Source organism: Sander lucioperca, chromosome 13 (assembly GCF_008315115.2).
Source record: "Sander lucioperca isolate FBNREF2018 chromosome 13, SLUC_FBN_1.2, whole genome shotgun sequence".
Taxonomy (NCBI): domain Eukaryota; kingdom Metazoa; phylum Chordata; class Actinopteri; order Perciformes; family Percidae; genus Sander; species Sander lucioperca.
In genome coordinates, this window is record NC_050185.1 from 15,004,551 (window position 1) to 15,021,604 (window position 17,054).

Below are 17,054 nucleotides of genomic sequence, written 5' to 3' on the forward strand. Positions count from 1 at the left end.
TTACTCTGACCATGTAACGTCAGGATCCATCAATGTCCCTATGTCTCTTTGAGCTGTGGAAAGTGTTCAACATCATCCACCATTTACTGCAGGGGTGAAGTGTAACCCAGGTGAACATGGCACAGACTATAAAGGCACAAATGTTCATTGGATATGCTTTATAACCCCTGAGATAGAGGAATGTGTAGGTATGAAGGTAAGATCAATTTAGTTTTTTTCTTTTACTTGAAGATATAAAAAAATTATGAAGACAAAAATAACCCACACAAACACTAAAAAAACATCAGATTGTACTACTGAAGCTCAAAAAGGCCCAAGGGGCCTATTTGAAACACACCTCCAGGAGCCTAACAAACACACAACAAATAAATCAAGATGACAAAAACATTACTAAAAAAACAAATGATGGATCAAATAATAATATATCAAAATAGACTGCAGAACGGAAATAAGATGACACTGAGAGTGTGTCTGTGTGTGTGTGTGTGTGTTTGTGTGTGTCATACTACAATTAATACATTTTCCTCTTAAAACAATATATCATTGCAGCCAACTCTGTGCACCATGTTCCACAATGGATTTATGCATCATTAAGAACAATGGCTACAATAAAAAGGGAAACTGGGACCATACAAGCACATCATTGTGTAGAATAGGAATTCATTTCATGAGCAAACTCGCAAAATGCAGACAATGGATATCTGAACATTGTCCCTAAGAATTTACTTGTTCTTCTCTTCTAATTCATGTCAGACTGCCAAAAAGAGGAATTAAACATGGGAGAAATGAGAAACATTGTATGCCCTTTCTTTTTCTGTTTCCAGCTAAACTGCAGTATGCATTGTTTGGGAGACTGATCAATGAAGACAAAGAGGGAGAGTCAGTGTGGTCTAGCTCCGCAGAATTTGTTGTATCATTATAAATTCTAGTTTTGCACTGATTAGACAAATGCAATGCTTTAAAGGGGCACTCCACTGATTTTACACATAGAGTTCAGTTTACTTGTCATGGTTAGTCCTACTCTGCTTGTGAAAAACAGTTGTATAATTATTTATGTGGCTCTGGAGGGAGCTTTTTTAAAGTTTAAAAGTAACTCTGATGATGTCATCAGGGTTGTCTCACCTTGGGATTGAAAACTTTAATAGAAATCCTGCGATACAAACTGGAGGTTTGAAAGAAGTGTTATAGATAGAGATAGAGGGAGTCTAGTGAAATATGCTGTTGACTTGCATTATGGAATATGTAGGACCCATGGCTTTAAGAGTGTAGCTCATACTTTGGGATAAAAGTCAGAATATCTCAGCCTCTGTTGCTTCCATTTTGAACAAATCCTTTTTTATCTGTCTTTTGTAAATCCCACAAGTTTATGAAGTGCAATAATACATTGATGGAATACACCTTTAAATTCCATGTCTGTGTATTCTGTGACCTGTGTTTCACCCCATCACTGCTTCATCAGTACACATTTGCAGCTTGAGGACAGGATGTACAGTAAATGCAGACTCGTACATAAAATATTGACTGCATCAGACTGGAATGAAATGAAAAGAAAAGCAGCAAAGACAGTTAATATTTCTTTTCTTAATCTCCCAACTCCAACTCTTTAGAAGATTTAATTTCAGCATTTGGTAAAAAGTCAGGCTTCCCATGACAGAGAGCCTGAGCCAAAGCTCAGTGGTACACATTACATCCCTCTGAGGGGTCTCTCCCCTGGCGCAATTTAATGGCCAACTTGGCGATTATGGTCGACTCACTGTTTCCACAGATGTCCCAATGGCTTGGCACATGGGCATCCATGCACATGCACACACACTCTCCCCTGGCACAATACACTTTTTGAGGCGACAATGTTTATATAAGCCAAAGTATGGCCAAATGCCTGACTTTGGTGAGTTTGCATGTCTGTCGGCATGGTAACATGTATGTTTTGCATAGTATGTTGACTGGAATGGTGTGTTTAATCGAGCCACAGTGGCCTCAAAACTTCTGACAGATGTGTTTATTACACATCAACACAGCACAAGTGGAAGTCAGGCCAAGAGCGGTGAGGGAATATCCACTAAGGTGTATACCTGTCTTCACTCTGTAAAGTGGGCAACCCAAGATCCTACCTAACTGCATGGGCCATAACAAATATTCAATGAGCTTCATCTTGAAGTGGGCTTACAAGTCATTGAGAGGAGCTGATATTCTCTCCAGTAGATTATTTATATCAGACACACTACAAACTAGTGTTGATCTCATTTGTGGCTATTGAATTTCAGCATAACATGAAAAAAAAATCTTAACGAATAAGAGCTGGAGTTAAGGGAATGGGGCATGCCAGATTTCATGGATGATGGGAGGAACAAAAGTGGATTTTCTGCACCATGCTCCTGCACTCAGGGGGTTACTAAAAGAGCCTCCATACCTTTGGCAACCACTGAGTCCAGATGGTGGGAATCTGGAGCATTGGGCGGGAGGAATGGAGCAATGGTGGGAGAGAGAGGGAAGGGTGGATGGAGGATGAAAGGGAAGAAAGGGGAGTGGAGGTAGGAAGAGGGGGATAGAGAACATGAGCAATAGCAGGCAAAACCCCAGCCCTGTTGAGAAAAACAAATGGCTGGAGGTGACTATCTGCTTCTGTCTCGCTGCTCTACCTGTTTCACCAGGGAGGACTGATTTATGACACGCACAGGGGGACCCATCTTTCTCTCTCTGGAGATGATAGAGAGACGTTTAAAATGAGAAAGATGAAGAATGAGGGAAAGCAAACATGGACAAAGAGAGAAAGAAACAGCAAGAGAGGAAATCAAGTGCAGAAAAGGTAGGATTAGAAGACAGCAATAGATGAGTGAAATAGATAGTACCAAAGAAGAGAGCAACCTTAGTGGCAGAGGATCAACGTGACAAATACTCCTCCTGTGACCCTGCAGCTCCTGTCTCTAATGGGAGGTCTGGGAGATTGAAACCTCAGCCAGAGTTCCTGCGGTCACTCAATGCAGCCAAACTAATTTGGTCCTGTCATAACAACCAACAAGGAGACACTTCCAGCTTTTGGTGAAAAAAAGGCTATCTAATAAAATAGCAGGAAGGAGGTAAGTGTGTATTATCTGAAAGAACAGGTTTACTACGTGAGACTGAGAAAGAGGCAACAGGATTGATGTGTCATATTCATATTGATCTATTTTTTTTATTTATTTCACTCTTCACTCTTTATTTCAAATTATTTAAATCTATCACACGCAGAGACATCCATGCAACTAAACACAGTGTGACAAGGACTGTTATTTGTTTGAGGAGCCAATTTTAACAATCAAAAAAGTTCATGGTAAATACTTAACTGGAGCGCATACGCAAGGAAGTGATGAAATATGGTATGTGTATGATATGTTACTTTAAACGATTGAACATCAACTGTGTAATCACGGCTTAGCAACAGTAACCAGGCACACCAGGTCTGTAAAACTTTGATTTTGTCACATGTTCCAGTGGGGTACATGGGGCTGTAGTACAAGCTATCCTTGGCATTTAAAAGAGCTTGAAAGGGTAGTGTCCAAAATTAAAAACGCAAGAGCAAAAGCGCAAGTAAGAATTTAACAGTGTTTGTCTGCTCTAAAATGAGCTGCACATGTTAGTATATCCAGTTAATTAGCTTACTACAACCTATAGTAATATCGTAACTTAGTGTTACTTCCAATGAGGAAACATTTTTCATATTACACTATTGGTGGGGTTACAGGTTGTGTTAATAACTGTTTAGAATATAACATCTACTGTATGGAAGCTGGCTGGATCCTACTATCAGAGCTTAGGCTAACTTTAGCATCTTTGTCCTGCTCTTCATGAGATTTGAGGCAGCAACCCATGTCAACCTCATTATCAGAGACAGTGTTACTTTCGTTAAACACATTGGTTAGTCCTCATCCTAGAAGCTTTCTCTCTTTATTTTTCGGGCCCTATTTTGCACCCGACGCAGCGCAAAGCCCGACGCAAGTGTCTTTGCTAGTTTAAGACTGATGCAGTTGTCAATTTACCATCCAGCGCCCACGTGGTTTAAACAGCAAATGCACCTGCTCCCATCTTTGCGCCCATGGGCGTGCTGGTTTTACAGGGAGGTGTGTTCAGGTACATTCTTGGGGTATTGCTATCTTGAGGCAGCGGAAAGTGATCGCGCCATTGACCAACAAAAACCTGGTCTAAAGTCAATAATGCAGCATTTCATTGTTATTTTAACAGCACATTAGTAAAATGCGCCTAGACTCATGCACAGCGCGGGCACACTATGCTTGTTACAAACTCAGGTAGCAGCAGCAGCACACAAACATGCAAAAGATTAAAAATTAAAATATTACAATGTGAAATAGTATTATGATATGATCTGCTCGCTCACTTTCACTTCACGCATGAGCAGATCAGTTTCTTCTCCTGAAAATCTCTCCTTCCTGCTTAAGGTTAGGGTTAGGTGCCTTGAAGTCAACGGTCGCAGTGCTGCCTTGAAGTCGATTAGGCAATGGTTATGGTTAAGGTTAAGGTTAGGGTTAGGGTTAGGTGCTATTAAGTCAACAGTCACAGAGCTGCCTGGAAGGAGACGTTGGGGGCTTAAAACACCACCGAGCTACTAAGTACAACCCTTTTGAACCATGTGCCTGGCACACTGACCCTTTTTTCCGCTGTTAAACTAGCAAAAGTGGATTTGTACATGCCCTAGACGCACCTGCGCTTCACACTGTGCGCTTAGATCGTTAAAATAGGGCCCTTCATGTTTCTTTATTTCCATCTGTCTTTTACATAGATAATCAACTGGTATGGACATCTATCCTCAGTCTATTAGTAGCTTTTTACAAGTAATCAGCATGAAACATTAAACAGTAGGCCAGAGACAGTGTTTTCAACCAACTCATGGAGTTAATGTTAGCTTAATTAGCTAGTTAGCTACAGCTGATAAAATTTGCTTGCAACAGTTGTCATTAGGGTCGTGGCAAAGGGGTTGGGTGCAAGGCTCTTTGCTAACTTGACATGCAACGCCCTACTCATTGACAGTTCTACTGCACACAGCGGGGCTCGGTTCTACGAGGGTGCAAAAGTATGCATTGCATTGTTTAAAATGTTGTACCATGATTTGAAATTTGAATAATAAATGCCAAGCGCAAGGTGGGAGGTGCACGGACTGTGTGGGCGCACCATTTATTTTTGTACATGTATGTGCAGCAGCACGATGTGCAAAAGGACTCAGTTTAGGTGAATAAGATCAGCAGGTGTGGTGATTATGAAATATTCTCTCAGCCAGTCACATCACTGGTCCTATAGCTCTCTATTTACTGAAGGGAAACACAGTGAATGGCCATAGGTAACGACACTGCGCTCTGCCGTGTCACTTTTCACTGGCTGCAGAGTTATTACCATATCAGTCCTGCTGCCTTCATATGCTGCAGGGATTTCACGAAATAAAGGAGAAGCTTTTCATACAGTATGAAAAACAGGAATTTCATTTTAGAAGCATGTTGGGTCCGTCATAAAACTAAAAAACAAAACTGCAGGATTGCAGGCCAGACGCAAGGCACAATAAACGGTCACCGACTAAAAGCGAAAATCTGTGTTTGTTTGCCTTTGTCTGAAATCGGGGACCCATTGTTTAAAAAATTCCAAGTGACAAATCAGCTCCTATTATCATTATAAACAGCATGTGCTGTGCGAGAAAAGGAAAGGCTAACAGACATAGCAACAGTAACTAAGGCCTTAGAGAACAGTCAATTCCTAATGGTATTAAAAAATGAAAAGGAGAAATCTTTAACGACAAACACTCCTTACCTGTAACCTGGAAGGTGCATTTGCCTGCTCCGGCCTCATTGATGACATTACAGGTGTACTCCCCCCAGCCATCTCGATTAAGGCTGCGGATGGTGTACTCCGTCTCGTCTCTTTGGGCATCGAAGGCTCCAGCATGGAGCAGCCGGTTTGATAGGAGCCACTCAAATCGCAGCACGCGGGAAGGGTGGGCTCGCAGAACCCTGCAGGACATCACAACAGGCCTCCCCAGGCCCTGACGCATCTCCATGTAAACCGGCTCCACCGTCGGAGGGTCTGAATGGGAGACAGAAGGACTCAGATAACTTCAGCCAACATTTGATATGGACAGAAAAGTGTGTCAAGGATGTTAGTGCAGTGGATGAATGGATGGATAAAATAACACAAAAGAGAAGCTTTTGATAAAGAGGGAAAAAAGGGTGTGAGTGGGAGGAAGGTGAGATGACGTCTATACAAGACAGATGCTATTCAGGTCAGACTAGATTGTCTTTGACCTCCAGAGATGTGTACAGAGAAAAAAATCTGGAAAACAGAAAAGACTAAGAATATAGTTGATGGTATGAGATACAAAAACTAAAACTAAACAAGGACATGTTATGAAAGTGTGAAAGCAAAAGGAAAATGGCTCTGAGCGATGTACTCGAAGCTTGCTGGAGACCTAAAGACATAACGAAAGAAAGAAAATAAAAGTTTTTTTGAATGATAACAAACTCATATTTAAATCATGCACCGACACAGAAAGGCAGAGAAATATTTTCGAGGACAGTCTAATATTGGAACATGAATGGGAGCGGTGAGCAAGGAGAGAAAAAGGTGAAATTGAAGCATATTGCAAGTAAACTTTAAACAATCAGCACTTCAAAGTCAATACACCTCAGTAATAAATGAAGAATGACAAGTGAAAACAATTGTAGGGAGAGCAGCAATGGGTGCGGGAAGATCAATTTTGCAGAAAAACTTGAACAATGTTATGAACGAAATCAGTCACGCTTCATGGGAAAATTGGTAACAGGATGATGAAGTGCATCTCAAGCTTTCAAAATGGAAAATTAATAACTTATTTGAGTATCTGACAGGCTTTACCTCTTCCACCACACAGACAACCTGGTGGTTAATAATTTAGCCAGGCGTCTCAGAACAAAGTGAGGAACTGAATATGACTTTGATGCAACCCAGACCCTCCCTCACGCGCAATTCTATATTTTATCTGACGTTAAATGTGTGTTTGATTATGTGCATGGTAACAAAACGTGTGTGTTTGTGAAGACAAATGTGTGTAAGTGCCTGAAATGGTTATGAATAATTTCCCCATCTTAAGCATCTTTGCTCTTGACATGTTCATACAGATGCTTGACAAAAGCCATGGCGGGGCTTGAAAAACAACAGCGAACGCTGAGGAGAAAAGACAGAATGACACAGAGCAGCTTAATTGCCTGAAATTAGCATATTTCCTGACAGAGTAAAGGGGAGGTGGGTTGCTATAGCCAGAGCTGGGTTACTTTTTATAATGTAATATGTTACAGATCACTGATTACCTGATTGAAACTGTAATCTGCAACATAATCTCCTACATTATTCACACGCAGTAATATAATCTAATTACAGAGCCTTCCAAACTTAATAGGATATGCAATTAAATGAACAGTTTATTAAAATTTACAGCATATAATTTGATAACACTATTAATTGCACTATCGACAACCTTAATCAGCCATGTTTTTAAAGGTCCCATATTGTGCTTATTTTCAGGTTTATACTTGTATTTTGGGTTTCTACTAGAACATGTTTACATGCTTTAATGTTCAAAAAACATTATTTTTCTTATACTTTCCCTGTACTCACCCTCTGTCTGAGACACTCTGTTTTAGCGCTTGTCTCTTTAAGTTCCCCTCCCAAAAAAATCCCAGTTTAGTTTGATTGGTCTTCTGAATCTTTACTCTCTGAGCCTGTGCTCCGTCATTGCAGCCGGGAAATGAACATAACAGCACTGTAGCAGCACGTCCTAGCTATATATATATATATATATATATACTATAGTTGTGACATCACAACTGTATGGAAGTCCTGTCAGCTCCGTTTCTGAATCTGGGCTGTGTGCATTGCAGTGGATTGAGCATTTTTTTAACTTTCACAGTATTTATACAGCAAGTCTGTCAATACAGACATGGTAATCTCACTTTTACAATATGGGACCTTTAAAAAAATGTGGAAGATGCTAAAATCTTCCAAGCCAAATATTTTTAAGGTATCTAATAAAAACTTGCATGTTTTACAGAACATTTTTGCTATGTTTCATTTTTGTTTTTCTGTTGCACATAATTGAATTAACATCAGCCAAGGCGTAGAGCAGGGCAGGTCCTCCAGGCCAGCGAGGTGCACTGGGTAAAAGTTGGCCAGTAAAACATCATACTGTATACAAAATGATATGCCATCACAATCTAAAGTGGGATCTTACTTTTCTTATCACACAACACACACAAAAACCTTGAATTCACACAGCAGCTGCTATGATTAATGACACATCATTAGATGGGATAATGACTGGCTGAAATGTGATAACTAATAAATCATAACACACAGGATGACAGAAAAAGTAACAAACCTATTTGTTTTGGAAACAAATATTCAGAGAGGTTTGGACAAAAAAAAAGAAGTTTGCCTCCTTCACCTAATGCTGTTCAGAAGGTGGAGAGGAAAGCAGCTTTCATCTCTGCTAAATGAACGAGCAATCACTTCCTCCTTCAAATGAGCCTTGCCTGGGCTTTTACCCAAACCCAATGGCTTATCTCTGACTCCAAAGAAGGGTCTGAATTTCTACTTATAACATTAAAATTGTAGGTTTGTGTGTGGCGGTGAATCACAGCCCAGCTCCACAGCCTCCCTGAGTGGCACTAGACCAAATTGCAGTAAGTGCATTTCCATTGACAGAAAAAGACAAATGAAGACAGGGTTTGGGTCTGCAGCAAATGAAAAAAAAATCTCTTATATAACCAAAACATCCCTTAAACAAGGGCACATGGCTCATCTCCCCCTGTGCATCTCCTGTGAAACAGCTGCCCAGCCAACATGAGGAGAAAAGGAGCGAAAAGGTCCTGTGTGATATTCCCTGAGCAGTGCTCGCCATGGTTAGTGTAGCAGCTAGGGCGGCGAGGGCTCCGAGTTGCTGTAAGTCACAGACTGAGGGAAAGCCCTGTGCACTGGCTGAGATGTAATCCATCATAAGTCACCAGTGGATACTTTGACAGTAATGTGGAGAAAAACAACATTTAGGAGCACGGAGGCCTTTTCCCCATGGTCCATATAGACCACCATCTACAGGGAGGACAGAACAAAGACATGGGTATGCACGGGGGAAATATGCATGTGTGTTTTTGAGCGTGTATGGGAGGCTGAGGTGAATGTGTATGCATGCGTGCAGCTGCATTTCTGAAATACTGCTAGACTGGTTTTCAATAAACTTCAAATTCAGTCAGAATGGGTTACATTTTTCTTCCATGTGCCTCAGGTGAGTGCATCAAGAGGACACACAACTCCTGTTGGCAAGCCCGTAGGAGTAGATTGTACTGTAGAGTCTGCGCATGTGCACATGAAGTGTGTTCTGTATATGTGACTGCATTCCTTCCATATGGTGAGATGTTTATTTGGTTTTTGGTTTTTCTTTCTTCTTCGTTTTTACTCCCGAAAGCAACACAATGTTTTCCCCTCATGGCTAAGTACTCAGACCTTTGATTTACATAAAAGTACCAACACTACAATATGAAAATAGACCATGTAAAAGTCTGCATTCCAAATCCTATTTAAATACAACTACGGAACAACTATCTTAATTAATTCAAACTACTCAGTGAAGTGCAGAATAATGGCCCCTGATATACTATATTATTACTTATACTTATTACTTATTATACTTATTACTGCAAATTTTCATATAAAAGCCAGTATTCAAATACATAACAACACAAACAAATAAAGGTTGGCCACTAACACAGGCCAGGAAAAACAAACAAACCTGTAGCCCCCTACAACAGCTCACATGGTACATGTCAGTACAATGTAAATTACCACAGCACTTCCATCAGTGGAACAACAGTCATGTTATACTCACTACTCTGCTGCTCTAAAATAATACTTTACTCTTTGCTGTACACCTGATCGATGTAAGGTTACCGTTGACAAAACTCAACACTTCTCTTTTTCACATTAAAAGCATTTCTAGAAAGAGAAGGCTGCAATACTTTTAATGTAAACATTCTGGAGTGTTGAAGTGTTGAGATTCATCGATGGTAGCTTAACATTGTTTGGGGAAAAAGGCAAAGTGGAACGCCCTACATTACTGTTGTTGTGCTGATGGAATTAGTGCTATTGAATTGGACATTGTACTGGATGTATTAAGACAACAGGTGAACACAGAGGAAGTTTGGCATTAACTAGGGAACAGAGGGGATTAGACATACAGTAAAGGCCTGGAGCTCTCTGCCACTGAGGTAAATAAAGACCCCGGCCTCTATTTGAGAATTTGCACTATACATTATAGCTTTATGTTGTTAATACTTACTGATGCAAATATGTGTCAACAGCAGCTTACTGTTGTAGCTGTTTAAGGTAGAGCTACTTTTAACTACCTTATATACTGTTGGCTAGTTTAGTCTAGTGGTTCCTAACAGAGGGGTTGTATCCCCTCCTATTGGTCATAAAATTAATCTGGGGGATCGGGAGAGGATTATAATGGGGTAGGAGAAAATAAAGCTATATCTGATACACACATTATTTTTCAGGTTTTGGACTTTAGATGTAATCTTTGCTTTTGTGTGAAATATCAATTAATGTAACTAATTAGAACAAATGTAAAACAAAGATATATATCAGCAAAAGGAGTAAACGTGGAATCTTTTAGATGAGGAAGTAAAAATGTGTTACACGCTACAAAGATTAAAAAAAAATACTAAAAAGTAGGATGATTAACAAATATAAAAGCGAGGCATGAATGGCAATGTGTATATGAATGGGAATGTATTTTGTTTTGTTTATTTATTTTTAAATATTTTTTTACTTCTGCACATATGTGTGATAATATGTATATAAACTACAGAAATTAATGATAATACATTTTATAAAACTGATAATATCCTGAGGGACCTAAGAACAAAATAAGAATAAAATAGAATGTAAAAAGGGTAGGTGAAATAAGCAAATGCTTCACCTAGCTAGGTAGCTACACCTTTTCGATCAGTATTGATTATAAAAGAGTTAAGATGACACTGCATGAACTAAGGTGACACTTTTTTTTTTTTTTTTACTATTTATGTTATGTAAGTGATGTTGTGTATTTATGTGACTGATTGACTGATTGAAATAAACTAAACTAAAACTAAACTAATTCGGCCCCAAACTGTTTGGTGTTTAATGCTTGCTTCCTGAATTTAAAGCTGCAGACACACAGACCAGACGGCTGACCCTCGGCAGAAAAGGCAGCTGGACTGATCAGTGTCCCCAAGTTGGTCAAAAAAGTGCCTCGGAACACACCAAAGTGACGAGACGTAATACGTCTCCATAACAGCAGGCGGCGCTAATCTGTATTGTCGCCCAAAAATGAAAACCGGCAGCTGATTGGACGAGCGCATCATGTGGGTCTGACTTCTCCGGAAATTCAAAGACATGTCAAAGACAGAAATAGTTCATCGAAACATGTTTCTGAAAACATTTTAAGCGAGAAATAGGCCATGCAGCTGCTGAATCTGTCTTCATTTCAGATCAACAAAGGTCAGTTCAAAAGATTTTCATCAGATTTTGAGAGACTCTAGTCATGCTCATTCCGCTCCCCGTTTCAGGGTTAGCACTCTACCAGTCAGATGGGTCATTTGAGTCCAACTGCCGGCAGTGCCCACCCTGCCGATTATACATGTCAAATCGGCCAAAATGAAGGACGACGGCCCCTCGGACGGACAACGGCACGGAACACACCGAACAGACCGATTATCGGCTTGGTGTGTCAGCGCATTAAATGAAAGCATCTGAGAAGTTTAAAGCAGAAATCACTCTTTATAGACACTCATAGACAACTAAGCACTGTTTTTTGTATGGGGTCACACACCAAAATGGTTGAGAACAACTGCTTTAATATTTTACAATGTATTGTATTTTATATCATGTTTGTGGATTAAAAAGTAGAATATTTTCCTCTGAAATGTCGTGGAGTAGAAGTATAAAGAAGCATAAAATTGAAATACTCAAGTAAAATACCTCAAAATTGTATTTAAGTACAGTACTTGAATAAATGTGCTTAGTTACTGTCCACCACTGCTGTACGGCTGGTGTGACATTGGTGCTCCTTGTTGTTACATCTATTTATTCATTTACTGTCTATCAACACATGTTGGATTAACATGTGACATGCCAGCACTCAATCCCAGAAATATGTCACATTTCACACAACAGCCTTCAGCAGCTGCACATGGTAGCATGAAGGAAACACAGGCCTTGTTTTTGTATGGAAGCAAAAGCATTCTTGTGGGAGAATAACCTTTGTAGCATAACATGCTTCAATATCAAGTCTTGATGGAAGAAATAACATTCATTAGGAAGTCAAACTGATATATACAGAATACTAAATGATAACTCTGATTCAACTGATTTATAATGAATCCCTGTGTTGAATAATGCAGGGAAACCCTGCTCCGCATCAACGTGCCCTCCTTTCCTCATACTGCAATCAAACAATGAACTTAAGCACCATCTGCATTACCATATTGTTATTAAAACTTAGGGATAATTTATGAACTTAAATATACAATTAATGATAATCAATGTAGACTCGTCAGTGCGAGGAGAGGCCTGGTGATCCGCTAATAGGTTTAGCTCAGTCATTGACTATGTTATGAATTATTCTGTCTAAGCTGTGTGCAGGCTTCTGTTTACTGTACAACCTACATACTCACTGACCTTTACTGGTGTGGATTTGATGTGGCTGATCAATTCAATATTGTTCCATAAAATAAGGTTATTAATATTTCATCCCCAAATGCAGTGTGTGAGCCCTGCTGTAATGCAAAAGATTAATTTGCTGGCGTTAGGCTAATGTGAATCGCTCTAATATGATTCACATTAGAGTGGGCCTCAGGGGCCAGCATTGCAGGCCTTCTTGATGCAGAAAGGAAAATTAATTAAAGACAATAATCGTGTAATTTTCCTCATTACTTTTGCCCAGACAGTAGCTCTTTATCCTGGTGTGTCTTTTTGATGTATGTCAGATAGCGAGTTGCTCGCTCACGGGGACAGTTGCACGGTTGCATCAGGCAGGTGTCATGGGTGATGTGAGGAGGAACAGAAGGGAAGCCCGGATAAAAGAAACATGTGCATCTGGGCTGAAGTAGAGCTTGATAACTCTCACTCTGACAGACAGTGCTATCTAGGACAGGAGACCACTCTATACCTCCTTCTTCCCTCTATTTCTCTCTGTTTCCTCACTCCCTCTCTAAAGCCCCTGGACCATGCCAAGTCAGTTTGACTAAGAACATTAGGGTGTCACAGCTCGGGATTTGGCGTTTGCAATTCTATTAGAGCGACGACTCTAAAGGCAGACGTCTTCCATTCCCTCTACCTCTCCTCCTGGCGTCACCTCCGCCAGCCAACAGATGCAGGTTTTTACATATCAAAGCTGTTGACTTGCCAGAGTCGTTCCTTCACGCCTCTAATGCTCTTTGCTTCATAGGACTGTACCTCGGTCCCTTGATCAACTTACTAAACGCGGCTTTGCACATGGCTCACCACCAAAGGCGGGTGGCTCACGCTGGGACCTGGAAATGCAGGCGAGAAAAGCATCTCAGAGGGATTGGCTTGTGCTTACACACCATGAGACAGGCCAAAAGAAAGAAGGGAGGGGGCATACCGACAGGCGAACAAAGCAAACAACAAAAGCAGGGCCGGATTGTGTTAATAAAGTAAATTCTCAAGCTGAGAAAGATGAGCAAAGGTCTATGTATTTGGCAAAAGCAACCGAGTCAACAGTTGAAGTGTAAACGTGGTGGACACATTTCCTCTGATGCCCTCAAATTGTGTCAAAGCAATACAACAACTCAAGTGTGGATTGTTTGTGCTCTTAAAACTTGCATTTTGATAACGAGGAGCTGTACTGGCTCTTAAGTGAGAACATGGCAGAATGATTGATTTCACAATACTAAAGCCCTAATAACTCTGTTCATTATGTGTTCGGCTTTGAAGATGGCAAACAGATGAAAGTGCCGTACACCTTCAAAAACTGTAGTGCAAGAGAGTGTTAAAATAATGCACCTCTCATAATTAGAAGTAATTGTGTACTTGTGAATAAATTGAGAGGAAGAGACAGAACTATCAGGAGTGAATGCATGTGCTTCACTGTGTGTGTGTGTGTGTGTGTGTGTGTGTGTGTGTGTTGGTGTGTGTGTGTGTGTGTGTGTTTCATCCTATGATGCAACCGTATGCCAAAGCTAATCTATTTGAGCATAGATTGAATGACGTGTATTTCACATGAGGCCTTGGAGTCTGTCTCCCTCCTCCTCGTCTCCTGAGGCATGTCTACTCCATGTTAGTGTCACTAACAACAGTCACTCTCTGTAAGTGAGGGGGAGGGAGGGGGTGACCAGAGTGTCAGAGGAGAAACATCTTGCCTAAGCGCGCTTGATATTGACCTCCACTCTCAGATGGAGTCATTCAAAGGTTGTGGACCTTTGTGTGAGTTAACGCCTTTGCTTCCTGAAAATACAGTCAAAGCTTTGTTTTTCAGTTTTTACTATATTAATTTGGATTGAACTGGGCCAAGAAAGTCCGTAAGGAATATAAAACCCTGGGCCTTGAATTTTTAGTAGTCATTGTACATTCAGTGGATAGTTAAGGCCACATGAATTTATAGTCGGAAGGTACTTTTCATCCTCTCCTCCTTTGAGACCATCTGTTATACCAGACATGGGGCAGTTAGTGATTTAATATACTGTGCAGTTTTCCCTTTATTTTGTTCGTTCTTGTTATTCTTATTTGTAACATCTTGAAAATCTTCTCATTTTTACGATTGCTCTTGATCAAATTGGACATTTTTTCAGACTGAGGAGGACTTTGTAGGGGACATCTTGACTTCCCTCCTCCTCTACACCAGTTCTTGTTTGTGTGTAATGTGTGTGTCATCAAGGCAAAATGTGGTCCAGGAAACACCTACTGTAGCGGGAACTACCACAGAAGCAGATTTCGCCATGTGTTTGTATTTTTGTCTGTCTGCCTGTCTGCTGACAGATTGTGTCACTGCAATAGCATCACAACTGTGCAAGATACAGCCACAAAACTTGAAATTAACCCAAAATCAAGGCCAAGTTTGAAGATGGGTGTGGTCCGAGCAAGGGCGTAGGAAGTAGGGTGGTAGCAAGTGAGAAGGGGCCTGTTTTATAATATAACGTACAGCTTCAAAGTCTGCCAGAGTTTAAAGAAAATGAGAGATTTTTTTTCTTCAGCAGTCTGACAAACTGCTATTTATACATAGCATCACTAATTAGATGAGTTCTCCTCCCACACAGTGCTGGGATCAGCTGGCCATGTTACTGTTATTACTATTACACACAGTCCAGTGTACTATGATATATGCTTATAAGCTAATTTATTTATCAGTAAAATATATATTATATTACATACAGTAGTTGGGTGAAAATTCATGTTGAAAATTCATCAGCTGGTTTAGCGATCGTTTGTGAAGAATGCAAATAATGTTAATAACTTAATAACCTGCAACATCATACTGATAAGTATCAGAGCTCTAGAAAAATGACAGCTTTCTAGTACAAAGTCTGTGTAATGTCCGATTGAGCCCATGACATGATACAGAACAGGTAACTGTCTGGAAAATTCACAGCGAGTGAGCAATTCAGAGGGTGTGTTGATGGCGTTTCAATCATGCAGCTGGTGCGATACCTGGAAGAATACAAACAAAATTGTGAAGAAGAAGGGTGATTTACACGAAAACACCAACAAAAATGTCCAACTGGAGAGACAACGACATATGGGACATTCTGTTGATAAGGGCCGACGCAAAAATCATCAGACAAATTCAAGGAACGACAAGAGACTCTGTTGTTTATGACTAAATTAAGAACTGGCTCTGTGACAGAGGTGTAATAGTGACCTGCCTCCTGCACGCTCTACCCAGGCGCCACCCCTCGCCTTAACCAAACAGAGTATTTCCAGTAGGTCAGAACACCTCTGACACGGACGATCTCCTGCTGTGTGAAAGGGTAACTTCGGACAATGTCTGCACCTGATTCGTCGGACAATGTCTGGAGTTCATATGAGAAAACGGCTTGATTTGCTGATGAGGCTGTAGCATGTGACATTGCTGCAAATGCAGGAAAAAAATTCATAATTGCTGCATACTTGTAGCTATTGTACATAATGCTTCTGGACAGTTAGTGCTAGAGCTAGGCGATATGGAGAAAATCAAATATCCCGATATTTTTGACCAAATACCTCGATATCGATATTGTAGGGTTGACAATTGGTGCTTTCACAAAATATGCACACAATAAGATTTTTGATAAATAATTATCAGTTATGTTGATATAATAACTATGTGGGTAAAGGCAAATAATAGAACAGCTAGAACAGTCTGGTGTGTTCGGAAAATGACATCACTCTACTGTAATGCAGCCTTTAAAACCAGGAAAAGACAACACTTGTGTCATATTAGGATATTACGATATCCAAAATTTAAGACGATATCTAGCCTCATATATCGATATCGATATATTGCCCAGCTCTAGCTCATGTGCTTTTTTCTCTGCTCTAATTGTGCTGCCCTAAGAAAAATTGTAAACAGAATACACTATTTTCCCCTGCTGCTTTCCAAATGGTAGGCAAGATCACTGTGACCTATTGCTGCTTGTGGCAATTATCTGCACTCTCTGCTGAGAAGGAGCAGAGGACAGAGCAGCAGCATCCATCCTTTAACTCCTTTTGAACACCTGAGCCAGGGTTGGTATGTAGATGTGTGTTAGTACTGTATGTCATGTGGACCACTGTACAGGTGGTAGATCTTTTATGTGACTGTTGTTAAAAAGAAGGACATGAAGATTTTGCATTCAACAATTTGTCCCCATCACACCCCACATTCTTTGCATGAGCAGCTGATCCACAGAGGGTTGCTAATTAATGAAGGGCATCAAACCCTTTGTTCACTTTTTGGTGTCAGCAACGGTGCGTAGCAAAGCCCCTAACTTTTTATATGGGCTGTCATTACTGCATAATCATAATCAATT

General features: G+C 40.4%; 1 protein-coding gene across 5 annotated transcripts in view; it reads right to left on the reverse strand.

Annotated features, from left to right (window-relative positions):
- LOC116066172 (MAM domain-containing glycosylphosphatidylinositol anchor protein 2) overlaps positions 1–17,054 on the reverse strand; it is a 182,270-nt gene that overhangs the window by 44,781 nt on the left and 120,435 nt on the right. For all 5 annotated transcript variants that reach the window (XM_036008975.1, XM_036008976.1, XM_031322067.2 and 2 more), the window contains one exon: positions 5,791–6,063. In XM_036008975.1, the coding sequence (XP_035864868.1) occupies positions 5,791–6,063 (273 nt within the window). The remainder of the gene's footprint in view (positions 1–5,790; positions 6,064–17,054) is intronic.